Source organism: Dermacentor andersoni, chromosome 5 (assembly GCF_023375885.2).
Source record: "Dermacentor andersoni chromosome 5, qqDerAnde1_hic_scaffold, whole genome shotgun sequence".
NCBI classification, from domain to species: Eukaryota; Metazoa; Arthropoda; class Arachnida; order Ixodida; family Ixodidae; genus Dermacentor; species Dermacentor andersoni.
The window spans coordinates 25,207,500-25,233,712 of record NC_092818.1 but is presented as its reverse complement, the minus strand read 5'-3'; the positions used below and the strand labels follow the sequence as shown (position 1 = coordinate 25,233,712).

Below are 26,213 nucleotides of genomic sequence, written 5' to 3'. Positions count from 1 at the left end.
AGCAGCTGGGCTCGTCCATGTTTATTGTTCCGGTGGCCAATGTTGCAATACCGAGCATGGCAGGCCACTGAGCCTGGCGGGCCAACGAAAATTATGCCCGAGGGGCCGTCACATGCTTGTTACACTTTTATCTGTACAAAAATGAGTAATTTCCAAAGATAAGCCGTTGTGATAGTGTAAATGTAGATGATTGCTAGCTTTTAAGCGATAAGAAGCAATTTCAAGCAAAAAATAAGAAATACCCATACAGATACACAGGGCTCATTAGGAAATGCGTGGGGAAGCTTATAGTACGGGTGGATCAAATGAAATTTAGAGGTAAGCCAACTTAAATTTGGGCGTGGGCCAACCTGAAATTTGTGGGACGGCAAAATTGAAATGTGGAGAGGGCCAACTTAAGAGGAAGCTTTAGCTCGGGCCCAACTCCGACGCGGCCTATTCAAATACGTTTAAAACGCAAAAACGTTTTTATGAGATAAGCCCTGGACCGATTTTAATGAAATTTGTTGCATTTGAGAGAGAAAGTTAAATTCTAGTGAATGTTGGAAGCGGAATTTCGATTTAGGTTCTGAATTTTGTTAAAAAGATATTCAAAAATACGAAAGTTTGAGAAAATGTAAAGCACGAAGTTTACAAATTCATAGCTCTGCATCAAGAGCAGATACCGTGGTTCTGTAAAGCGCATCCATTAGATCATTCAAAGCAGACAACTTTGATGCGTCATTTTACATCTTACGTGAATTTGTTACGTTGTTTACGAGGGTTGTGCAAAAGCTGTATTTCCATATTACTAAATTTTGTGAGATTCAAGTGTAACACAAATTTTGTCCGCTTTAGATGCACTACCAGATGCAACTCACAGAACGTTGTTTACGAGGGTTGTGCAAAAGCTGTATTTCCATATTACTAAATTTTTTGAGATTCAAGTGTAACACATAAATTTTGTCCGCTTTAGAAGCACTACCAGATGCAACTCACAGAATTATATTACAATTTTTCGTTGCTGAGTTACAGAGTTCTAAACTTTAGAGTTTGGTTTTTTTGAAAATCTTCAGTTTCTGGCAATTTTTAATAAAAAAATTGAGGACCTAAATCGAGAATTCGAAACCAACAGTCACTAGATATTAAGTTTTCTTTTAAATACAACAAACCTCATCAAATTTGGTGCAGTGGCTGCTGAGAAAATCGAATTCTCCTTTTACATGTACACGACGCCACGACGGGCATGACGCCGCTGAAAGGATGGGACGCTTACCGTTGCTGTTTTTCCAGATTACGTTCCTCGGTGCCTTATCTCCGTGGGTTCTCGAACCTTGGCCGCGCTGGGCTGATCAAGCATTTCTGTCCCGGTTTCCAAAAGTGCAAGGATGGCCAAGTTTGGTTCCTTCTTCTACTGGTGGCTGGCAACATGGTCCCTTCACTGACGCCCTCGCAAGCTATGAAGCGGGATATAAAGGCCAGCAAGGCACCACTTCGGTTGGGCACGACGCCGCTGAAAGGATGGGACGCTTACCGTTGCTGTTTTTCCAGATTACGTTCCTCGATGCCTTATCTCTGTGGGTTCTCGAACCTTGGCCGCGCTGGGCTGGTCAAGCATTTCTGTCCCGGTTTCCAAAAGTGCAAGGATGGCCAAGTTTGGTTCCTTCTTCTACTGGTGGCTGGCAACATGGTCCCTTCACTGACGCCCTCGCAAGCTATGAAGCGGGATATAAAGGCCAGCAAGGCACCACTTCGGTTGGGCACGACGCCGCTGAAAGGATGGGACGCTTACCGTTGCTGTTTTTCCAGGTTGGTTACTTCAAAGATGCATCCTGTATAAAATGCAGCCATTACTGCCTTGTTGCGGTGTCGTGCCCGACCGAATTGTATGATAAGATGTGGCGTTTGCTGCTGTTCTTTTCATTCTTGCGCAAAAATTCTGCATGTCTGTTGTTGTTGCTGTCGGGTGATATTGAATCAAATCCCGGCCCTACCGTCGAACAAACACTTAACATTGACCTTGAAACTGTGCGTAGGCTAGAAGCTGGTCAGAATACATTAATCGGTGAAATTAAGAGGCTGAGCGAAAAGCAAGATGCTACCGATAACGAAATTAAAAGCTTGACCGAGAGAGTAGTCACTTTGGAGGCAAAGCTTGTTTCACATGCCACATCACTGTCTAACAGCTCTGATCATGCTAGTGGCTCATTTGCCAATCAACTTCTGGCAGTAATGTCAAGGTGTGACGAAGCTGAGAACAGAATGCGACGATGCAATCTGTTGTTCTTTGGAATCGCCGACGAGGATAAAGAGAGTTGGTCGACTACAGAAAGAAAAATTATTGCCCTATGCTCAGATAAGTTGGATATCACAACTGCCGGTTCTCAGCTTGAACGTATGCACCGGCTGGGAAAACTTGCTTCAAATAAATGAAGACCAATCATTGCCAAGTTTACGTTCTTTAAGGATAAGCAGGAAATTCTCACTAGCGCACATAAGCTGAAAAATACTGGGATCTCTACTAGAGAAATTTTTCGCTAGCTACTCGACAGGCACGTAAGAAATTGCTTCAATTTGCCAGAGAACGTAATTGTCCCTACAAACTGAATGTTGAGAAACTTCGTATCGATAATACCACGTATATTTACGATAGTTGTTCTGAGTCCGTAGTACCTGCTCGAAAGCTAGTTGCCGATGTGCGCGGTGCTAAAGTCCAGCGGCTATCAACTACACGTGCACCTTCACTTTCAGTATCATTTACCAACATCCGCAGTCTGTTGCCAAAACGTGTCATGCTTGAATAATATCTTGAAGATAGCATGTCTGATGTTGTATGCTTAACCGAGACGTGACTCCGAGTTATTTCATACTTCTAATCAGTACGCCATTTATCGCCACGATCGTTCACATAAGAAGGGGGGCGGCGTGTTGGTGGCCATCAATAAAACTATTCCTTCTTTTCTCGTTGACACTGACACTGCTCTTGAGGTAGTTTGGGTGGCTTGTCCTACATTATACGGGAAGTTACTGATGGGCGTTTGTTATTGCCCACCTGCCGCTGACCGCTTGTTCGTGTCCGATCTTCATAAAAGTATTACCAGGGCCCTTGAACAGTTTCCCACTAATAAAATATACCTATTTGGGGATTTTAATTTCCCTGATATTAATTGGTCTCGCTTGTCTTCATCGAGCATTGATTCAGGCGATTTTATTGAGCTGTGTTTAGAGTTAAATCTTATGCAAATTGTTTCTGAGCCTACCCGCGGTACTAACATATTAGATCTTATTCTCGCAACAGAGCCACATAGCATAAGCCCTGTCATGCAACTTGATGGCTTTAGTGACCATAACCTACTGCAGTTCTCAATTTATATTCCACTGAAATTCGCTGGTGCTGAACGTAAGATTATAAGGGGTTATAGCAAAGCAAATTACGAACAAATGAACAATTAACTTGAGGTTTTCTTTCAGAAAACGTTTCTTCCATCATTTACAAATAATTCTGTTGAAGTGATTTGAAATTCATTTAGAAATATTATGTCACTCCTAGTAGACAAATATGTGCCACTACTCACTATATCTAATGACAAACGTAACCCATGGTTTAATAAATCACTTAGATCACTCCGAAATAATAAGAAAAGGTTATACGCTTCTGCGAAACGGCTATCGCGTCCCTCGGCATGGTCTAAATACAAGGATTGTTTAAAATCTTACTGCCTAGCAATATGTGAAGCCAAAAAGAAGTATTTTTCCAAAGATCTGTCCTCACTTCTACACACTAACCCTAGAAAGTTTTGGCAAGCTATCATCTACTGATCGTGGCAGTAATAACGTAACATTACATGACGCTGACAATGTTCTTGTCCCTGCATCTGAGTGTGCTTCAACTTTCAATTCGTTCTTTAGCTCTGTGATCACCAATGAAGACTGCTCTTCCATTCCCTGCGTCTCCGACCTTCATTATCGCTTCATGTCCCCTATAAATATTAGTGTTGAAGGCATTTCAAAACTAATACGCGATCTAAAGGTGTCTACATCATGTGGCATTGACAATATTAATTCTAAAATTCTAAAGAACACGTCAGCTATATCCAGTCAGATTTTGTACTACATCTTTCAGCAGTCTTTATCAACAGGTCTTCTACCTGCTGACTGGAAGATAGCCAAAGTTATTCCTATATTCAAAGATGGAAACAGACACTCACCTGGTAACTACCGCCCCATTTCACTAACATGCATTTGTTGTAAGCTTCTCGAGCACATCATTGCCTCCCATTTATCCCACCATCTTGAATCTAATAACTTTTTCTTTCAAAATCAACATGGTTTCCGTAAAGCGTTGTCTTGTGACACCCAACTATTGGAATTTACATCAGATTTACATTATGGCATCAATAACAGCAAAATGATTGATTGCATCTTTCTCGACTATGCAAAAGCATTTGACTGAGTGGCTCACTGTCGTCTAATAGCTAAATAAACTGCTCTTAAGATTGACTCATTAACATTACCTTGGCTTCGCAATTTCTCATCTAATCGGCACCAGTTTGTATTTGGAAATAATTTTAGCTCCTGCACGTCTGTTGTAACGTCAGGTGTACCCCAGGGTAGTGTGCTAGGCCCTCTTCTTTTCCTAATTTTTATAAATGATTTACCGAGCAACATTTCCTCCTGCATACGACTTTTTGCGGATGATTGCGTCATTTACAGAACGATTAACTGTCATAATGATCACCTAACTTTGCAAAATGACCTTCACCTAGTTAATCAGTGGTGCGACCGTTGGCAAATGACACTTAACACATCTAAGTGCTGCGTTCTTTCCTTCACTCGTACGAAATCATATCCTAAGTTTCCTTACAAAATCTGCTCGTCTGAAGTTCCCCGTGACTCTACTTACAAATATCTTGGCGTTCATTTTTCTACTAACCTAGCCTGGAGCTTTCACATCGAGAAAATATGCGCTAAAGCTAACAGAACTTTAGGGTTTTTACGTCATCATCTGCACCTCTCGCCATCTACCATCCGTCAACAGGCCTACCAAACTTTTGTACGCCCTCAACTTGAATACGCTTCTTCGATCTGGTCTCCTCATCAACAATACCTAATAGATAAATTGGAATCCATCCAAAATCGTGCTGCCCGCTTTATAACTTCTAACTACAGTCGTCAATCTAGCATTACCCAAATTAAACGCGATGTTCTCTTGCCGGACTTGGATTCCCGCCGCTCTGTTGCTCTCCTATGCCTCTTTCATAAATACTACTATAACTCATGGTCCAGCCGCTTGTCGCTTGAAACTCCTTCTCGCACATCTACTCGACTTCATAATCATCTCAGTTTCAGGCGCATTTTTGGCCACACACAGTCATTCAATAACTCTGCATTACCGCGCGCCATCGCACTATGGAATAGCCTTCCAAATAATATTGTCTCAATAAAAGATCCTGCGAAATTTCGTGAACATTTGGAACTTCACATGTTCGCTTGACTTTGTTGTACGACTTTGTATTGTATTCGACTTTGTATTGTATTCGCCTTTGCATTGTTTTTGGACTTTGTTTTCCATTGTATTTCCTTGAATTTGTATGTATTTTTTCCAATGTTGAACAGTGTTCCTTTTTTTTCCAATGTACAAACTTATTTGTTTCTCTTACTATGCAGTTCCCTTCTTTGCGTTAATTATTTGTCATTTTTCCTTAACCCCCCCTACTCAATGCTCCTCCGAACCTGTAGGGTAAACTGAATAAATAAATAAATAAATAATTAAATAAACATGTATTTAGATAGGAGCGCCCGAGCTAAAGCTTCCTCTTAAATCAGGGGGTGGGACAACTTCAAATTGCGCGTGGGTCACCTTGACATTTAGACGTGGGCCAATTAAAATCTGGGGCGGGCCAAATTAAACTTGGGGATGGGTCAACTTAAATTTGGGGATGGGTCAACTTAAATTTGAGGGTGGGCCAACTTAAATTTGCCGGTGGGCCAACATATATTGGGGTGGGCCTATTTAAATTTAGTACTCACGTTGTCAGGATTGGGGGCTCAATCCCGTCGCTCGTGATCCGTGGTCAAGATTGGAGTCCGGCATGAATTAGAAGGTAGCTGGCCCATGCCGTCGTCCAACTTATCCACGCTGAGGACGTTGATGAAGGGAAGGACTGCTTCTCATCGAGAACGAGGAATATGGGTTTATTTACAATATTTATATCAGTCTAACATGACTGTTTGAGAAAGTACATCAGTCTAACATGACTGCTTGAGAGAAGTGTCAGTCGAACATGACTGCTGAAGAGAAGTGTCAGTCCAACATGACTGCTCAAGAGAAGTGTCTCGAGCATCCGCACAGCAGCAGTTTTTAAACACTCGGTCCTCCGGCGACACAAGGAGATGCAAACGTTCGTTTAGTCACCGCAAACTACCCGCCTCTCCGCGGCACGGTTTACACACACACACGCAAACACACAGGTGCGAAGGTCCGGAGCCGACGTCAGAGGGGCCCCGTAGCACTCGGAGCCGTTCCGGGTAGCGCGTTGGGGAGTTTGGGAACAATAGTTGGCCCGCCGAGCTCATTCCGTCACAAAGTCGATTTAGTCACGCTGTGGCTAGAAGTTGGCGGCGAAGCTCCCGGTATGTTGCCCTCAGAGTCGTAAGCGGGTGGCAATCCTGCACGGCAGCTGGCCATTCTTAACAGCGCCGGGATGTTGCCTTCATAGTCGGTAAGTGGGTGGCAATCCTGCTTTGCAGCTGGCCATTCTTAACAACGTACAGGGCAGAAACCTGGAGGCTTACGAAAAGGGTTCTACTTAAATTGAAGGCGACGCAACGAGCTATGGAAAGAAGAATGATAGGTGTAACGTTAAGGGATAAGAAAAGAGCAGATAGGATGAGGGAACAAACGCGAGTAAATGACATATCAGTTGAAATCAAGAAAAAAAATGGTGGACGCTTAAGCTTCGCCTTCAATAGTGGAACTCGATAGCGATCCCGTCGACCCGCCAACGGGTGTAAGATATTGCGCTACGGCGCAGCGATCACTTATGAGGCGCCCTGCATCGGACTTTGCACCCACCAATCACGCGCTGAGCGCCGAGCAACGCAGCGTTCGGCGCGGCAACGAAACGTGCGCCTGAGCAAGCGGAACGAACCAAAGAACTCGGTGTCTCGGAGGGAGAAATTATCTACGCGACCCAAACGTCGTGATCAGCACGGAAAGTCGGGCTGACGCCTCGATGGGATCGTCCTCTATCTCGCTTGGGAGCATCACGCAGACGCGTGACTCCTCGGAAGCAGCTCGGCACACATCGCAGGGGACGCTTTCCCACCAGACGCGCTACGGCGCAGCGATCAGGTCAGAGGCGTCCCGCATCGGACGCTGCACCTAGGAATCGCGCTGAGAGCCACGTTGTCAAAACGCGAGGATGCGAGTGACGAGTGAAGTTGGAAGGGGAGAGAGTGAGAAAACTTATTAAACGCAAGGGTAGCGGGGCATCTTCGCACCGGTCCCCACACGGCCTGAAGGGGAGAAGCGGGCGAGTGGCGCGCCACGTGTCGGGGCAGCTCCGCACATTGCGAGGAGGGGGTCTTCTGTGTTTGCCGCAAGATGGCTCTGCATGTGCGCAAAGCGCGGAAGAAATGTAGCGGAAACGTACTTCGCTACTCGTGTAACTGCGAGTTCTGTAAGTTACATGCTCATAAATACCGATATACACCGCAGTATAACTTTCTACGGCACATTTCTAAGGCAACACCGAATTCACTAGAGGCGCTTTTGTACCGCTTTGAAGCATCGAACTCGTGGCTGAGTGGTAGCGTCTCCGTCTCACACTCCGAGGACCCTGGTTCGATTTGCACCCAGCCCATCTTGCAAGTTGTTTTTTATTCATGAAGTACCGCCCGGGATTTATCGCTCACGGCCAACGCCGCCAACACCGACGACACCGGCTTTTCTGCGACACGAGCTCCTTAACGCTGTCGCGTTAAAATGGGCGTGGGCAGGACATGTAATGAGGAGAGAAGATAACCGATGGTCATTAAGGGTTACAGACTGGATTCCAAGGGAAGGGAAGCGTAGCAGGGGACGGCAGAAAGTTAGGTGGGCGAATGAGATTAAGAAGTTTGCAGCGACGACATGGCTACAATTAGTACATGACCGAGGTAGTTATAGAAGTATGGGAGAGGCCTTTGCCCTGCACTGGGCGTAACCAGGCTGATGATGATGACTTAAATTTGGGATGGGCCAACTTAAATTTGGATGTTGCCGAATGTCATGTACACCTCGCGGGTAAGCGAGCGCGTTGAGACGCTTCTTGCTCTTTCATTGGCCTTACCGACGCGCAGTCAGAACACAGGCGAGAGCTTGTGTGGACAAGGAACGCGTGCATAAAACAGGCTTGCGGAAGCTACAGCGATAGAGAGAGAGATAGAGAGTGTGTGTAATTGAGAAGAGGAAGGGGCGCTATTTTCTGCAGCCCTTTAGGGAGTACGACCATGGCACGACTCAGTGCCTAAGTGACAGCGAGGATGACATGGCATCGTGGCGGTGCACTCTCACCTCACGCAACGCCTCACGCGCCACTGCGATCTGATGTTCCCTTTAGATCACTCTGCTCCGTCGAGGCGCGCTCGCGCCCGTCGTGCCGGCTCAATCGGTACGATTGCATTGAAGAGCGGGGTTGGGCGAGAAAATCTGACAATTGTCTACTCAAGCCTAAGCATTCTTTGCCACCGGAAAGGCCATGGGTAGGCGCGCATCAACTAGTAAAGGCACGTAAGCAAAATTAAGCAAAAACGAAGTCACAGCCGAGCCATACAGTAGTTATGCTTTAGTAGACGATTTTCAGGATTTCTGTAGCTTGCTTTCTTGCGTTTCGCAAATAAGCATTTGCACGGAGGGTTCCCCCCAAGGGTTGCGAAGCTACGACCTGGCACACAGCGCGCGCGGAGGGGGAGGTTAGCGTGTGTTTTATTTCGTGGAAGAAACGAAAGCGTTTTCCGTTTTCCTCACCTCAGTTTGAAAGCCTACGGTTTGGTCCGACAGACTGAGACAGCGAGACGGCTGCTCAGCTCAACTAGCTCAGACACTTATGCGTGCCGTCAGTACTGTTGATTGTTGGGCGGCCTTACCCTTGGCGACAATTTCCGCTTTCGCTGGAAGACCGACCACGGGAAGATTTGGAACCTTCCGAATTTGCGGGGTGTGAAGGAACAAGCGAGGGAGAAGAGCCAATGACGATGAGAAGACGAGATGGCCCTGTCCAGGCATGAAAGGAAAGCCGCCAGGGAAAAGGAGGGCGAAAGGAGACGAGCGTGAGGTCACCGCCGCTGTTCTGTCTGGGATTTAATTTTACGTTGTCCACCGCCAGAGGAGAACTGGGGCTGATTGAAACATGACGTAATTATGACCGCGATTTGACCCGAAGAATGGGACGCATACGGCCAAACAGAGCTTCCCCGCTCTGCTGTAGTTACACAACAATCACAAGAATAATCACTGCCATGGTTCCGAAAAGGTTTATTTCAACAAAAGATGATACGAACATTTTGAGCCTCAATACCACCAGGGCAATAACGTATACTCGACGAGCAGCAACAAAAAAGCATCTTCTACATCGGTTCACTACTGACAAAAGCTGGTCATTACAAGCGACCAACATGGGAAAACACGGGGAAGGCGGAAGATGGAAATTCAAGATGATGAGCAAAACGAGAACAAGGTGAATGCGGGAGCCAACGTTTCGACAAGTGGACTTGTCTTTTTCAAGGCGACATATGCTTTCGCCGACCAACAAGTGATACAGGTATTGCCAAGAGCTGTTAGCTATCTTAGAAGGCCCACAAAATGAGTGAAATTCTACAACTAAAACAATATGTATACAAAATGTATGCATGCACAAATATGTAATTTAGATTGCGACTTAGTGGCCTGATAAAGAGGTAGTGTGCTGCTTCGGCTATCCGTGCAGGTGTAGCATACTAAGGTTACAAATTGAGAAATCTTCGACGATCCTTGGCAGTAAAGGTGAATAGCCAAACGCTTCTAGGAAGGTATCTTCCTAATTTTTTTTTTAATTATGTGCTTGAAGGTGATTATTTGCTGCGGAGAGAACATTCGGGTACCTTTTTCGTAATTGCGTAACTCCATATAAAAGAGAGCCGCCAACCAGTACAAATGCTGTGGTTTCTCAGTCGTGTCCTGCAGCCGACACAGAAGGAGCGGGTGCAGGAATACAAAGCTGTCCTGCCCGCCAAGCGACAATTGCGGCTAATTCCTTGCCTGATTTTGACTTGAGGCACACTACAACGTTTCGACTATGTGACGAGATTGCAATAGGCCAACTTGATGACAATCAGCTTAAAGAGAGTCGCCAAGATAAATTGGCGGACGTTCGCATTTTACAACTTGCCGCCAGACGTAAAAGAGAGAGAGATAGAAAAAAACTAATTAATGTGCTTGCTGGGGTCAAGGGGGGCTGGGGCCGGGAGACTAGCCCCAGAGGAGCTTCCCTTCCTCAGGAGACGACCAGACCTTAAGTCTTGGCGGCGGCGTCTGCCTGCCGGACGTAAGATCTAGCGTGGCGGCGTGGGATGCAATTTGTTCATCTAGTCCGCAGTACGCAAACAAAGAATTATCAGAGCACGCTTTAGTCAATTCCGTAGTCGCATCAAATTTCTGGCGTCTTCTAAGTCATAAGTTCTCATATAGTCCTAATGCATGCAACAGGTTTGAAGTTTGAAGTTTATTTCCTTTCTTCATTACAGAAAGGAAACAAGAGCTAAAGGCCATTTGGCCTGACAGGGGCTCACAGAATCCGTCAGAGAACTTAGAGAGAAAGGCTCTTCAATGAATCTTGAAGAGGTCCCTTTCTTTTTCGGCGGCATGCCTAGCATCTCTAGCAACTTTCGTGTGTTGGGGCATTTATACTTTGGAAAAAGCGGGGTTCGGCAGCTTTGAGTGGACGACCACAGAGGCCTGGGCCATGCAGCCTCTGCTGTGGTGGCTAGGTGCGCGTGTCATTGAGTATTTGAACAGCGCATTAGCCGTCCTCGGGGAAGAAGAGTTTCTTTGGCTTTGGGCAGCGCGTTTTGTTATAACTAGGAGCAATCGCATGTCGCTGCCCATGCTTCAATATTAGTGAGGCCTGTCTACTGTAAGCCGTTTTGTGTGTCCGCGACTGTTTTGTTTGTGGGCCGTCCTCGAAAGTTCTGCAACTATGTCAGCTGACGTCAGCGCGTTTGTAACTAGATACACCTGTAAATCATGGCAGTGAATAGCACCCAATAAAGAGAAAGCTTTGTGAATTCGGCTCCGGGGGGGGGGGGGGGGGAGAGTTATCCTGTAAGAGTCCACTTAGTGGACTGTCCATTTCGGCCGCTGCTGATTGGATGCAGCTGTACGAGCGGGGAGGAGACGCGCGGCCCCAGCCAAGCAGCAGCGGCCCAAATGGACAGCCTACTAGGTGGACTCCTACAGAATACCTCCCCTTGATTCCTTGTTCATATGAAGAGAGCACTCTGTCATAAGTTATTGCTGTCGTCACTGAATATATTTATTTCCATTCGTAACCAGGATAACGTGGTCACCCGAGGAGCCACCCGCCTAGGGATTCGGAGCCCCACTGACGACTTGATGCTGGACGAGGTACGGCATAATTAGAGCTGATGTCGCACTCGCGTATCATTTATCGTAAAAGAAGCTTTGAACAAAAATTCAGAGAGTATACTTTCATTTTGTCAGCCACGTACTTTTTTGTAGTACCCTCCCCACCTAATCCTTTTTTGTAAATCGCTCTCGGAGACGATTCACAGTTACGGTGATGTTTCCGAATTAAAATCATTAGGCAGTTGTGAGCTTGATTTACTAAAGGCAATAGCATCCTTTGCCTACTTTGGCCGTTTTGAACCTATCTATCTATCTATCTATCTATCTATCTATCTATCTATCTATCTATCTATCTATCTATCTATCTATCTATCTATCTATCTATCTATCTATCTATCTATCTATCTATCTATCTATCTATCTATCTATCTGTCTGTCTGTCTGTCTGTCTATCTATCTATCTATCCTCTTACGCCGACCCAGTGACCCAAGTTGCCTACCTGCTTGGGCCACTAGGTATGTGCCCCTGGTCGCGATTAGTCGAAGTAGTTTCATTGCAGTCATTGCAGTTTCTTGATATCTTACTGTCGTCATGCCATCGTCGTCACGCCTTCTATCTGGACCCAGTGGCCTAAGTTGTCTAATAGCTTAGGCCTCTAAGTATGGGCGCGTGGTCGTTGCATCGCCGTCATTCCAGCTTTGTCATCCGACACTCTTCATTCTGTCGTCGTCGTCCCATCATCGTCATACAGTCGTCATACATTCATTGTCATACCGTCATATTGATGCCGTCGCGGTCTATCAATCGTCATCATGTCAGCTTCATGATCTGACTCTCGTCATGCTACCATCATCACTCCTGCTTCAATCCAGTGGTCGCAGTTGTCCAATAGCCTGTGCCACTAGGCAGCTGTTCGGGGTCGAGATGTTGTCGTGGTCGCTGCGTCGTCGTCATTCCAGCTTTGTCGTTTGACTCTCGTCATATCGTCATCACACCATGATCGTCACGCGGTTGTCGTCATGTCCTCGTCGTCACGCTGTCGTTTTATTATTGTTATCACTTCAGTAACGTCATCTCATTGTCTTTCTTCGCCATTGTATTGTAATCATGCTGTCGTCATTCATTCGTGACTACGTCGGAGTTGTCATGCCGTCATCGTCAGACCGTCGTCGCAATGCCGTCGTGGTCGTGCCATCATCGCCACTCCATCTTCGTCATCCGACTATCGTAATGCCGCCATCGTCACACCATAGTCGTCATACAGGTTTCGTGATACAATCGCTGTCACGCCAGTGTCATCATACATTCGTCGTCAATCGATTGTCCTCATTCTGTTATCATGCCATCGTCGTCCCTGCATCGTCGTCATCCAGTCGTTCTCATGCATTCGTTATACCGACGTCGGGCTGTCATTGCGGTCGTTTCTTCATCTTCGACATCCGACTCTGCTCATGTCGTCGTCATCAAACGATTTTCATCACGCCGTCGTCGTCATAGCACCTTCGTTGATCCCCACCCGCCGTGGTTGCTCAGTGGCTATGGTGTTGGGCTGCTGAGCACGAGGTCGCGGGATCGAATCCCGGTCACGGCGGCCGCATTTCGATGGAGGCGAAATGCGAAAACACCCGTGTACTTAGATTTAGGTGCACGTTAAAGAACCCCAGGTGGTCGAAATTTCCGGAGTCTTCCACTACGGCGTGCCTCATAATCAGAAAGTGGTTTTGGCACGTAAAACCCCATAATTTAATTTTTTTTTTTCGTTGATCCATCAGCGTCATTCCTTGTTCGTCATTCTATCGCTATCACGCTGTCATTATTTAATCGTGTTTATTCCGCCGTTGTCATGCCATAGTCAGCATTAGTACGTCATCGCACGGACGCTTTCATGCATTCAATGTCATACCGTCGTCGTCATGCCACATTGTCGTGCCATCATCGTCATTGTCGCTTCTTCAGTGGTTGTCGTCATGCAGTCCTCGTCATCTCATTGTCCTGATGTCGTATTAACGTTGTCGTCGTTATAATATTTTAATAAGTTCAATAACGACATCTCATTGTCGTCATGCCGTCGTCGTTATACGCCTTTGACGTTCAATCGATGCCAGTCCTTCGTAATTCCACCGTCACTGCGTCAGCGTCATACAATCGGCGTCATGCCTTCATGCTCGTAGGCCACCTTGGCAAGCGAGTGCCATAGGAAAGTTGGAAGACATTGGAGCATGTCGCGTATAGCCAAAGCCATGAAAGTTTAATAGTTACCACTAGACGTGTTAATTTAACTTTCTTTAGGAATATAATCTGTCGCTATATTAGTGAATTCCTATTGGCATTACCATCTGCAGTCATCGTGAGAGGAGGTCTGCCGTAGTTTTTATTTATTTGTTGTATTGGAAGTGTTAACTTTCGTCGCGGGTTTTCGCATAACATTTGATTGTCTAATGAATATATTGTACTGACATGATGTAGTGAGCAAATAACAAGACATACACACATATGTAAAAGATAAACAATACACATGCCATACAGGCAAAAAAGCTTCACTAGAAAACGAGACTCGCGACACAAATGCAAGTGTGCTTGAAGGCTTCTCGGCAGTCATTAAGAACGTACATACATACATACATACATACATACATACATACATACATACATACATACATACATACATACATACATACATACATACATACATACATACATACATACATACATACATACATGAAGCGGTATGAGCCTTCGAATAGAAGATGAAGAAGCGCGGGAACCGGGGGGTCAGAGGAAGAGAAGGAAGAAGTGAGAAATAAATGTAGACGAGATGGACGCCAGTTCGACAGCAATGCTTTACGTCTACTGTGTCCTTTAACTAGGAACGCTACAATATTTTGGCGCAGCCGACAACTGACTCCAACATGTGGGTGACATTTTTCCTCGAGGATACCTCCGCAGAGAAGATCATCTTTTCGAGATACCAAGCTCAAGACGAACTAGCGGTGGAACTACCTCGCGAACTCAACTCGGCAGAATTTGTGAACCTGGTTTTAGAGAAGGCTTCCATAGACATTGCTGAACTACGTCCGAAGGGTGCGGTGAAAGTGAACTTGCGTCTGGCGATCTTCGACGAATTAGTTCTTCAACCGATGCGTCGAAAGGACTCTGGATCACGGTCTTCGACAGAAGAGGTGAGCCTCGTTTTGAAAGCTCTTCAGCTACAACAACAGATGGCGCAACAAAACCAACTGGTGATGTCACTTATAAGCTCTCTAAACGCTGAGAAGCCGGCGACCAATTTTGTAGAACCCGATGCGTTCGACGGCATGTCTTCAAGCCCAGAAAGTTGGCTTGAATTCTGTGAATATGCCGCTGGGAAGAACAAATGGCGCTTTAATGAGGACAAGATTACCAACATGCGTAGTTATTTAAGAGGTGTTGCACGGAAGTGGTGCGATCTGCACATTATTGAAGATGTTGGCAACTCTTGGAACCAGTGGAAGGAAAAATTCTTGACGACATTCCGAAGCAACCCAGTGCAAGGATGGGACGCCGCGCTTAATTTCAAATTCAAGCAGGGCTCCCCCGTCGAGTATTTCTTTGAAAAACGCCGCCTTTTAAAGCTGGCCGAGCCTATGCTTCCTCCTTCTGCCATAGTAGCACTAATAATGCACTGATTGCCCGTGGAAGTCCTGAAGCTAGTGCAAGCACGATCACCTAAAGCTATAGACGGGCTCCTGGAGTGCCTTCACGACATACCATCTACTTCAGAAGAAAATATAACCGCTAGCTCAAGCAGTCGCTTCAGACGGACCGGCGCGGATTGGTCAAGCCGTAATCCGCGAGTTCCGAACTGCCTTGCAGGCAGTACAGAGAACTTGGGTTGGCGTGCTCCCAGAGGTCGAGTGAATAACGTCGACAACGACCCTGTCCCCCTACTTTCAGACGCTCAAGAGTCTCCGACCACAAAAAACTAATAAACAAGGGTGATCATTCCGACTCGATGACCACAACTGAGACTGTTTATTTAAGTTGCTCTAGCCTACTTCACATTCCTGTTGTTGCATCTGGGTCGCAAGCCCCAAGGGTAGCGTTGGCCTGGCGGCCTGGAGCACAACTGGAAGCATCCGAAGGTTCTGGCAAAGCATGAGTCGACTGCTAACAGAACAACTTGTTTATTCTAGCATCGCAAAAGAGCGGCCGGTCAGGTCGACCGAAGTGGAGAGACGGGAGAGCACGTTACTCGACAGAAGAAATCGGAGCCTCTCTCGGCGTCCGGGGGCAGCTGCTTTTATACTCTCGGAGTCAAGGGCAAGAAGGAACGGCTTGGGATGAGGCCACGTGACGGCGGTGCTCGGGCACGTTGAGACTAGAAGGTGACGCATCCGCCGGGCCGGCGCCGGTCAGACCTCCTCGCTTCACAGTTGGGGGAGCTCCTCTCCCCGGCTGCCGCGCTTTGACAAGCTTGGGCACCAACATGCACACACACACACACGCGCACACGAAGACACGTGGCATTGAAACATGCCTGGACGCGCTTGGCGGGGAGGCGTTGCGGCAGCGCTGAACGGGCCAAAATGTCCGCCGCTTTGAACGAAGCCCCGGCGTCCGTTGCATCCGCGCCGGCTATACCGCGCGTCGTAGGCGAAACGTAACACTGTCAAAGTGGAAAATAGACATATGATGGCTTTGGTTGACAGCGGTGCTTCTGTGTCTATAATAAACGCCAAGTTGGTAGATTCAAGTTACCTGCATAGTGGAAGAGTGCTACGGGTGCAAGGGTACGCTGGAAAAGTAACAATGCATAATCAGTGGGCCTCAGTAAACATCGAGTTCCAAGGCCATCAAATAGAGAGTGAAGTACTGGTGATAACGGGGTGACGTGCCACTTTCTGCTATCCAGACCAGATATAAAGAAACTAAAAATCAACGTATACTGGGACGATGCAGTTTTAGTGGAAGGACTATCAAGGGAAGAGACACAGCAAGATAGAAAAGATAACCTGCGAATTGTCAAGTGCGCGGAGGATATTGCAACGACCTACCCTGAACTGGTATGCATAGGAAGCTATCCACAAGCGATGAAGTCGCACAAGGTGCCTTTGGAACTAACTGACAAGACCGTCATCCGAAAATCACCTTATAACATGTCAAGAGAACGCAAGATATGGTTGAAGAAAGAATTGCAGGAGATGCTAGACGCCGATATAATCCGGCCTTCGGTGTCACCCTTCGCTTCTCCCATAACTATTGCGCCGAAGGAAGATGGAACTTTCAGACTGTGCACATATTACAGGGTTCTCAATCGCCAGACAGAAGTTATACCATTTCCCATGCCGAAGATAGACACGATTATAGATGAGGCAGGTCCGGAGATTTTCACGCATTGACTTGTGCAAAGGTTTCTGGCAGATCCCGCTAACAGAAGAAACAAAAATGTACACTGCTTTTATCACGCCCTTCGATCTGTACGAGTATAACCGGCTTCATTTCGGCTGGAAAAACTCGCCACCATGGTTCCAGAAGATTATGAACGATGTCCTGAAGCCTTTCCTAGGTGTCTTTTGTAACGTGTACATAGACGATATTATCGTCTTCTCCAAAACAGAGGCTGAACATCAGGAACACCTTTCTTAGGTATTAAATGCCTTGAGCTTCGCACAACTCAAGGTTAATTTTAAGAAAAGTGCTTTCTTTCAAAGAAAAGTTGTGTTTCTTGGAAGAGTATTTGATGGGACTACCAAAAGCACGAAACAAGAGTCCGTCGAGAGAATATCCCAACTGGTGAAACCATATGACGTCCATTCATTGTGTGTGTTTTTGGGATTAGCAGGACATTTCAGACATTTCATAAAAGACTTTGCTATAAAAACAAGATGCCTCACGCGCCTAACGCAGAAAGAAGTTCCATTTGAGTGGGATGAGGAATGTGAGAGAGTCTACCGTGATCTGGTGCACAGAATCTCTGCTGACCCTATTCTACGCATACCAGATTTCACTTTACCCTTTGAACTGAATACCGATGCCTCACATTATGGTACAGGTGCAGTCTTGTACCAGAAATGTCCAGAAGCATCCGGCCGAGAAAAGCCACATATAGTAGCCTACTACAGCTACACCCTCAAGCCACCTGAAGTCAACTACACCACTACTGAAAAGGAAGCTCTTGCTCATCTCTTGAATATGACCCAACCTAAGGGACATATCGCCAGATGGGTGAACTACTTGCAGCAGTTTGATTTCACCATCTCCCACAGACCTGGACCCCTTTTGACTGATGCAGATGCATTGTCTAGGCTGATGATACAGGCCAACAAAGAACAATCGGAAGAAATCAATGAAGTAAAATTGTGGAAAGGCACTCAACAATTAATTTTTATGGCAGGTCGCTATCAAGTCCCGCCAACGCTGGTTCCCAGGGTGCTTTATTTGTACCACGATAGCCCAGAATCTGGAGGACACGACGGATTTTGGCGCACCTACAACAAGCTAGTCAAGAGATTTACGTGACCTCACATGAAAGAAGACGTCAATCAATACGTTCGTTCATGCCACATTTGTCAAGTCAACAAAGTGAAATATAAGCAGCCTACGGACGCCATGATAATACCTTGCCACTCGAACGTGTCTTTTGAAGTTATACACCTGGATTTTGCCGAGCTAAATAAGAAACGAGAAGGAGTCCGAAAAACGCAAGCTTTTCTTCTGGCCATAGATGAGTGCAATAGGATGGTCGTGGCAAGGGCAGGAAAAGAAGATGCGAATAGTGTCATCGCCCTCCTCCAACGGGATATGTTTAGGATAACCAGGACGATCGTATGTGACAACGGTCCAGCGTTCAAGAGTGAAAAACTAGCAAGATGGGCTCGAGACCACAATATATCAATCAAATTCTGTGCGCCATACCATCCCGCGGCGAATGGTTTGCAGAGCGTGCTATACGAGATGTGAAACAATACAACAGGATCTACGATAGTTTCCCTGGTGGATGGAAATACTCTTTAGAAGCAGCTGTAAGACATCACAATCGCTCCTACACCAGTGGCTTGGGATGCAGCCCGCAGTTCGCTGCTTCAGGAGATGCCCCTATTCTTCAGGCGGACCGTGAACTGGGGCTGTTAGAAAATCTCAAGATCGTCGAGGAGAGGAAACAAAAATCACAGGAGGAGAGGTACCGTAAACGAATGAAAAAAACTTTGACAAGAGACATTGCTCAGATATCCCAGACATTCAAGTCACCGACCTCATTCTAGTTAGGAAAGGAGTAAGAGAATCCAGTGCCAAATTTTAGAGTCCTTACTCTGTGACAAAGACAGCCACTCAGAAAGGAATATTGAAGACTGTGTGGTACATTGGTGAACGGGGCTCAGTTGAATCTGCTTCGATTGGAAACGTTTTCAAGTATTACCCCAGGAGGGGTTAGCAAAAGAAACCTGGAAGGGTGAAGCGGTATGAGCCTTCGAATAGAAGATGAAGAAGCGCGGGAACCGGGGGGACAGAGGAAGAGAAGGAAGAAGTGAGAAATAAATGTAGACGAGATGGACGCCAGTTCCACAGCAATGCTTTACGTCTACCGGGTCCTTTAACTAGGAACGCTACAATACATACATACATACATACATACATACATACATACATACATACATACATACATACATACATACATACATACATACATACATACATACATACATACATACATACATACATACATACATACATACATACATACATACAGTGATATCACCGTGTCTTGACTTTGGCCATAAGCAGCGCGCTTGCGTATGCTATTTTAGCCCACGATAATGTAGCCATTACGATTTTATTCCATCTCTATTCCTTTTCTGTATACGTAAGTTGCCCCAGCGGTGCTCAGCCCACATTGTCATTGTGACGAGATCGGTCGTGAAGGTGTATGCTAAAAAAAAAAAAAGTCCGTACACCGTAAACGTGCCCTAATATTCTCAACCGACAGTGCACGCTGCGTTTCTCGCGTCTTCCTTGCAGCCCATCGTGCGACTGGGCAGACGTGGTGTTGCGGCCAGGATGCGCGCCGACACCGACCCGCTCGGGCTACGCTCGGGCACCGATCGTGGGCCGGCACGGACGCGTCGTCGAGCGAGCCCTGCTTCGGAAGACCAGGGCCCAACGCTCGGTGAGACGTCGCGCCGCCGTCTTGTTCTAAGCAACCGAAGGAGTCGTGACATGTCGTAAGCGCAGAAGCACACAGACGGACGAAAGAGGAGACGACGTCTGTACGATTTGTCACGATGTCGAGCCAACGAGCTGAAACATCCACAATTCTCGGTCTTAAGATGATTGAGGTTCTGAGTGTGTAAGTCGCCGCTGTGGCACAGTGGCTATGGTCGTGGGTTCGAAGCCCGGTTGCGGCTATGGCATTCCGATGTGGGCAAAATTTTAAAAAAATACGCTTGGGTACTTAGAGTGCACGTGAACTTAACGCTTAAGGAACTGTAAGTAGTCAAAATTCGTCCGGGCACAGAACTATATGGCGTCTTCACAACCCACCGTGTCGTTTCAATACGTTGAACACCATATTCGTTTTAATACCTATATTCAGTAGTGGCGCAACTATGCTCATTGCCTTCTCCTCTTTTTCGTATAAAAGAAACGGACTTGACTTCCCATTTGTGACGTGTTAGGACTTTTTCTTTTTCTTCTTTTTTTTTTTTGCTGTTCTTGCATGCTTCTTCTATTTGTGCTGCGAGCAAAGAGACCTCGGACGACCGTTATCGAGTGTGCGCTTTTCCCATCCTTGATTTTAAAAAAAAAATTGTGGGCAGTTTTCACTAGTGGTGCAAGGCTGGGTCATGCGGTGCTAGTTCCGGCTTTTGCCATGTGTTGCTAGGTTTTGCTAAGTTTTGCGAGGTTATACATGGCTCGGGTAGGTTCACACTAAGTGTTGCTAGGTTTTGATGAGTTTTGCGATGTTATGCATGGCTTGACTAGGCTCATACCAAGCGTAGGTTTTGCTAAGTCTTACGAGGTCATGCTTAACTATGCTCATACTAAGTGTCGCCACGATTTGCTAAGTTTCGCCAACTTGTTGCGAGGTCATACACGGCCAGGCGGGTAAGTCACACAAGCCCCAGCAACTCACACACGTACAAGCCACAGTACATGCATCACAATTTATTTTGTACAGTGCTTCAGTACCAGTCGTCATCATCGTCAATCCGGTCCTCGTCCTCGACGTCCGACTGTCGTCGTCGTCGTCGGTGGCGTCGGGAAAGGCTTCGCGAAGCACTTGCAAGGCAGAGCTCTTCTGTTCAAAGTTTCGCACCGAGCTCACCGTGGAGAGATTCAAGTCGAACCAGAGCCGGTCGCAGACGCGGCAGCTATGCCGGAAGTCTATGCCGAGGAATTCGCGCTGGAAGCGACCGTACGCATCAACCATGCATTTGCGGGCTTGGCGTTGGAAGTTCTCGGTGACGCGGAGACTCGGAACCGATTCCAGGCGGCGCCGCGCATTCAGTTGGCATCGTTCGTTGTCTCTAGCCCGAAACTCGGGATCCTCGGCTCTGTGGCGGCATTTGTCGGAGGCGGCCTCGGCGCGTTGGGCAGTATCGGCTCTCCTCCGTCGATCGTATATAGTTCCGCAGAGCCGCGAGCCGAGCTTCCTTGTAGGTCACAGACGCGACAGCTGTACCCAAACACTATGCCCAGAAATTCGCTCTGGAATCGGCCGTTCGAACCCTCCGTGTCTCGGTAGGCATCACATTGGAAGTTTTCGAGCAGCCGCAGGCTGGGATCGCTTTCTCGGCCTGCACCATCGCTTCGAGGCCTGCACCACAGACCTACGGTCCCCTTCGCCCGCCTTTGCGCCCGCCCGTATCCGCTCCAGTCCGGCCACTGGTGCAGTATGCACGACCACAAGATCATTGGCGCACGGAAGACAATCGTCCGATTTGTTTTTATTGTGGCCGTGCTGGACGCGTAGCACGTCACTGTCGCCTGCTTACACCGAACGTCCCAAACAATGTGCGTCCATATGCGCCGCGTTTCCAACAACGCCGCAACTATTCTGACACCTTCGAACCTCCTGCCGTCGACACCGCATTCTCCGCCGTTCACCTTCTCCTCGCCGCCGCTCCCTTTCTCCCATGCACCGTCGGCGGAGCCCTCTGCGCCAGGAAAACTAAAAATCGCAGTTCAGGAGGCGAGAACTGCGGTGTCTGCGAAATGTATAAGGCCTCACACTTCCCCGAAAAACGTTATTGAAGTCGCGATAGAAGGAGCATTGACGGAGCACTTGTGGACACCGGCGCTGCACTTTCAGCGATAGATGCCCGTATTTGCCGCAAGATAGGAAAAGTGACGACGCCGCTTTCTGGACGGTCCCTTCGAACTGCCAACGCGCAGCACGTCGAGCCATCCGGCGCCTGCACCGCTCGTGTCGTCATTCAGGAGGTCCTCTATATCATAGAATTCATCGTGTTGCCATCTTGTTCACACGACGTCATATTAGATTGGGACTTTCTCTCTACACATCATGCGATCATTGACTGCGCCCGCGCCGAAATCGAGCTGTTTCAGTTTTCGGGCGAATTATCACTGATCAGAGGGACCCTTGTCACAAAATCACCGTTTCTGAAGACACCGTTATACCTTCCTGGTCTTCCGCCCTTGTCAGTATCTCTTGTGACTCTGTAGATGCCGGAACAGCACTCTTCGCTCCGTCTGAACTTTTCGTTCGCCGCCGTTCACTACCACTGCCGTTCGCTGTCCTCGAGTTCAAAACTGGCGCCACTCTGATGTGCGTGTCAAACCCATCGGCCGAACCAATTACTTTACGCCGCCGTGAAAGCCTTGGCAGAGCAGGACCCCTGGCCTCATCTTCAATATTTGACACGATGGACGACTCCACTTATCTTGCCGCTCTCGAGGCATCGCCTCCTCAGTCACTGCCGCGTTCTTTCACGCCAGCTATTGCCAGTGACCTTACGTCGACGCAGCGCGATGACCTTCTTCACTTGCTCGAAGGCTTCTCTTCTTCCTTTGACTGCCAAGCAACATCCCTCGGCCGCACAACGACTGTCTCGCACACCATCGACACTGGGAGCCATGCGCCCATTCGGCAGCGTCCCTACGGAGTATATGCTGAAATGCGGTGTCATCCAGCCTTCTAGTAGTCCCTGGGCATCACCAGTCATCCTAGTTAAAGAAAAGACGGTACCATACGATTTTGCGTGGATTATCAAAGGCTTAACAAGGTTACCCGAAAGGATGTATACCCGTTGCCACGTATCGACGACGCCCTTGACTGTTTGCAAGGTGCGGAGTTTTTTTCCTCCTTAGATCTCCGCTCTGGCTACTGGCAGGTGCCCATGGCTGACGCTGACTGTTCTAAAATTGCGTTCGTAACACCAGACGACTTGTATGAATTCACTGTAATGCCGTTCGGTCTGTGCAACGCGCCCGCCACTTTTGAACGCATGATGGACGGCATCCTGCGCGGCCTGAAGTGGCACACTTGTATCTGCTACCTCGACGACGTTGTAGTCTTTTCCCCTGATTTTCCGACCCATCTTCGCCGTTTACATCAAGTTTTGACCTGTCTCCGGAATGCTGGGCTCCAACTCAACTTAAGAAAGTGCCTATTTGCAGCTCGAAAATTGACTATATTAAGCCATGTTGTCTCCAAAGAAGGCATCCTTCCTGATCCCGCTAAACTTCGCGCCGTATCCGAATTCCCGAAGCCCACTAACTTAAAAGCATTACGCAGCTTCATTGGCCTGTGCTCCTATTTTCGACGTTTCGTTCGCAATTTCGCTACTGTGATCGCACCACTAAACCAACTCCTACAAGGCGACAATGAACTTTCTGCTTGGTCGGAAGCCTCCGATGATGCCTTTACGACTCTTCGCCGCCTACTCACGTCTACGCCGATCTTGCGCCATTTTGATCCAAGAGCACCTACAGAACTTCACACTAACGCCAGTGGTGTCGGCCTTGGTGCCGTGCTCGCACAGCGTCAGAACCCTAAAGCCGAATACGTGGTCGCTTATGCCAGTCGTACACTCACAAAAACTGAGGCCAATTACTCAGTAACAGAAAAAGAGTGCCTGGCTATCGTATGGGCTCTTCAAAAATTTCGCCCATATCTCTATGGTCGACCCTTTGACGTGGTGACGGATCATCACGCTCTTTGCTGGTTGTCTAACCTCGAAGACCCGTCGGGCCGCCTCGCTCGGTGGGCCCTCCGAATTCAGGACTATGATATGTGTGTCGTCTATCGCTCTGGACGCAGACGCTCTGACGCCGATGCCCTCTCGCGCTTCCCAGTAAGTTCCGACAGCAGTACTTCTACCTACAGGCCTGATATCTCACCGCTTGACATCCTGGACATGGCCTCAGAGCAACGTAAATACCCATAGATCGTCATGATATCCGACTTTTTGTCAAATACTCCGGCAGCTTCGGCACCTCGAGCGTTACGCCGACAGGCGCAGCATTTCTCCATCCGCGACGGACTTTTGTACCACCGCAACTCTCACGATGACGGCCGCACATAGCTCTTAGTTGTGCCTCGCCACCTTCGACAATATTTATGCTCCGCTTTTCACCGGGCGGAGGAGGTGGCCATCGCCTTGGCCGTCTCCGACCGCGGATGCACTACAGTGTTGTGTGACTCTAGAACGGCAGTGAAAAACTACGCCAAGGGTAGGGTATGCAGTGAGGCTGCGCGCATACTTCGCAAGGCCGAAGACATCGGACGCAAAAGCGCTGTGGTGATCAAGTGGTTTCCGGCCCACATGGGCAGTGACGTGTCGGAATGCGGGAACGTGAACCACAACGAGACGGCCAACTCGGCCGCGCGAGGACTAACCAACCGCGCAGCTGCAAGCACAGCCGACTCGGAGTGTTGGTCGCGGTGCAGTGCCAAGGACAAGATGACCACCTTCAACGAAATAGTGAAGTGGTACAGACTTAATAGACAGACTATGCCGCCACCTCACCCGGGGCTTACCCGGAAGGAGGCAGTGTTATACAGGCAATTACAGACGGGGTCCCTGCTCACCCCGGTGCCAGCTAAGCACGTGTGTCCGAGCGTGTACGCGAGTGACGTGTGTAAACTGTGCGCTAAGGAGAGAGCCACCGCGGCTGACATCCTTTGGGACTGTAGTATAAATCCACGAGAAGCCAGCGAGAAGACGACGATCCCGCGCAGCTAGAGGCTGCAACGAGGAGTTATGACCAAGATACACAACTCAAGGCCGTCCAGCAGGTCTCGGCAGCTCTAGAGAGGCAGCGACCACGCGAAACCGAGGAGAAGGGGGGCAGCACCCCCAGGAAGGGAGCAGCGGCCCTCTCGGATCCGCGGAAGTAGCGAGGAACCAAGACCTCGAGGAGCACAATGCACGAGACTGACGTAGTGGCCGCGTCGCGGTAAAAGCTTGTCCTCCCTGCTTGGAGGGAGCCTAACCGACTCTGCAGGCATTTTCACTAAAGTTGTTCTCTCTCTCTCTCTATCTCTCTCTCTCTTCACTCTGATCCGCAGTGTGTTCACGGCGGAGTGTCGAAAACCTACACACGGCTTCGCCTACGATATTATTGGCGAGGGATGTACAACTTCGTCCACAAATACGTACGCTCCTGCATTGCCTGCCAACGCCTCAAATGTGTCCCGCATTTCTCCACCGCACCTCTCCAGCCGCTTCCCTGCCCAGCTCAGCCACTCGATCGTGTCGGGACTGGCTCCGGCAACCGATGGATTGTTGTCGCCATAGATCTTTTGAAATGATATGCCGAAACCGCCGCCTTGCCTGCCGCATCAGCAAAAGACGTCGCCTCATTCATTCTGAACAACTTTGTTCTCCGCCATGGCGCACCCCGTCAACTGCTGAGCGATCGGGGTCGCGTATTCCTCTCGGACGTCCTGCAGTCACTCCTATCTGAATGCCAAATTATTCACCGCACTACTACTGCTTATCATCCACAAACCAATGGCTTAACAGAGCGATTCAACAGAACTCTTGGTGACATGCCGTCAATGTATGTTGCGTCTGACCACTCCAACTGGGATCTTGTACTTCCATTCGTCACATACGCCTATAACACTGCCTCTCAAGCCACAACCGGATTCTCACCATTCTTTCTGCTTTACGGATGCCATCCCTCCAGCACCATTGATACGGTTCTCCCGTACCGGCCGGACCCCGCTGAGTGCTCACCTGTTTCTACGGTCGCTCAGTACGCCGAGAAACGCCGACAACTGGCCCGTTCTTTGACGTCTGCTCAACAGTGCCGCCAAAAAGAGCGCCATGACCTCAGCCCACCCCGTCACCCCTTCCCTATCGACTCACTCGTGTGGCTTTGGGTACCACCTGTTGCTACTCCTAGCCTTTCGTCCAAGCTCCTCCCGAAGTACCACGGGCCCTACCGCGTGGTTGCGCAACCATCACCTGCTAATTAGGTGATCGAGCCCGTGTCACCATCTCCCGATATGCGTCGTCGGGGACGACTGTGCACATTGACCGACTGAAGTCATATTACGATCCTCTCACCTCTTCCTAGATCGCCAGGATGGCTACTCTTCAATACCGGGGGTGATTGTGACGACGAAGATTGGCAGGCTAAAAAGCCCCGTTGCCATCGCGTGGCTGCGCCCTAGCTGCT

The 26,213-nt window shown here is 48.2% G+C and overlaps 1 protein-coding gene across 5 annotated transcripts in view; it reads left to right on the top strand.

The window, feature by feature from the left end:
- The window catches only part of LOC126529972 (uncharacterized), a 142,076-nt gene that overhangs the window by 36,276 nt on the left and 79,587 nt on the right, over window positions 1-26,213 (top strand). For 3 of the 5 annotated variants that reach the window (XM_055070152.2, XM_072288155.1, XM_055070153.2), the window contains 3 exons: window positions 1,273-1,788; window positions 11,552-11,623; window positions 19,581-19,728. In XM_055070152.2, the coding sequence (XP_054926127.1) occupies window positions 1,273-1,788; window positions 11,552-11,623; window positions 19,581-19,728 (736 nt within the window). The remainder of the gene's footprint in view (window positions 1-1,272; window positions 1,789-11,551; window positions 11,624-19,580; window positions 19,729-26,213) is intronic. The other 2 variants (XM_072288157.1, XM_072288156.1) reach the window with 1 other exon arrangement.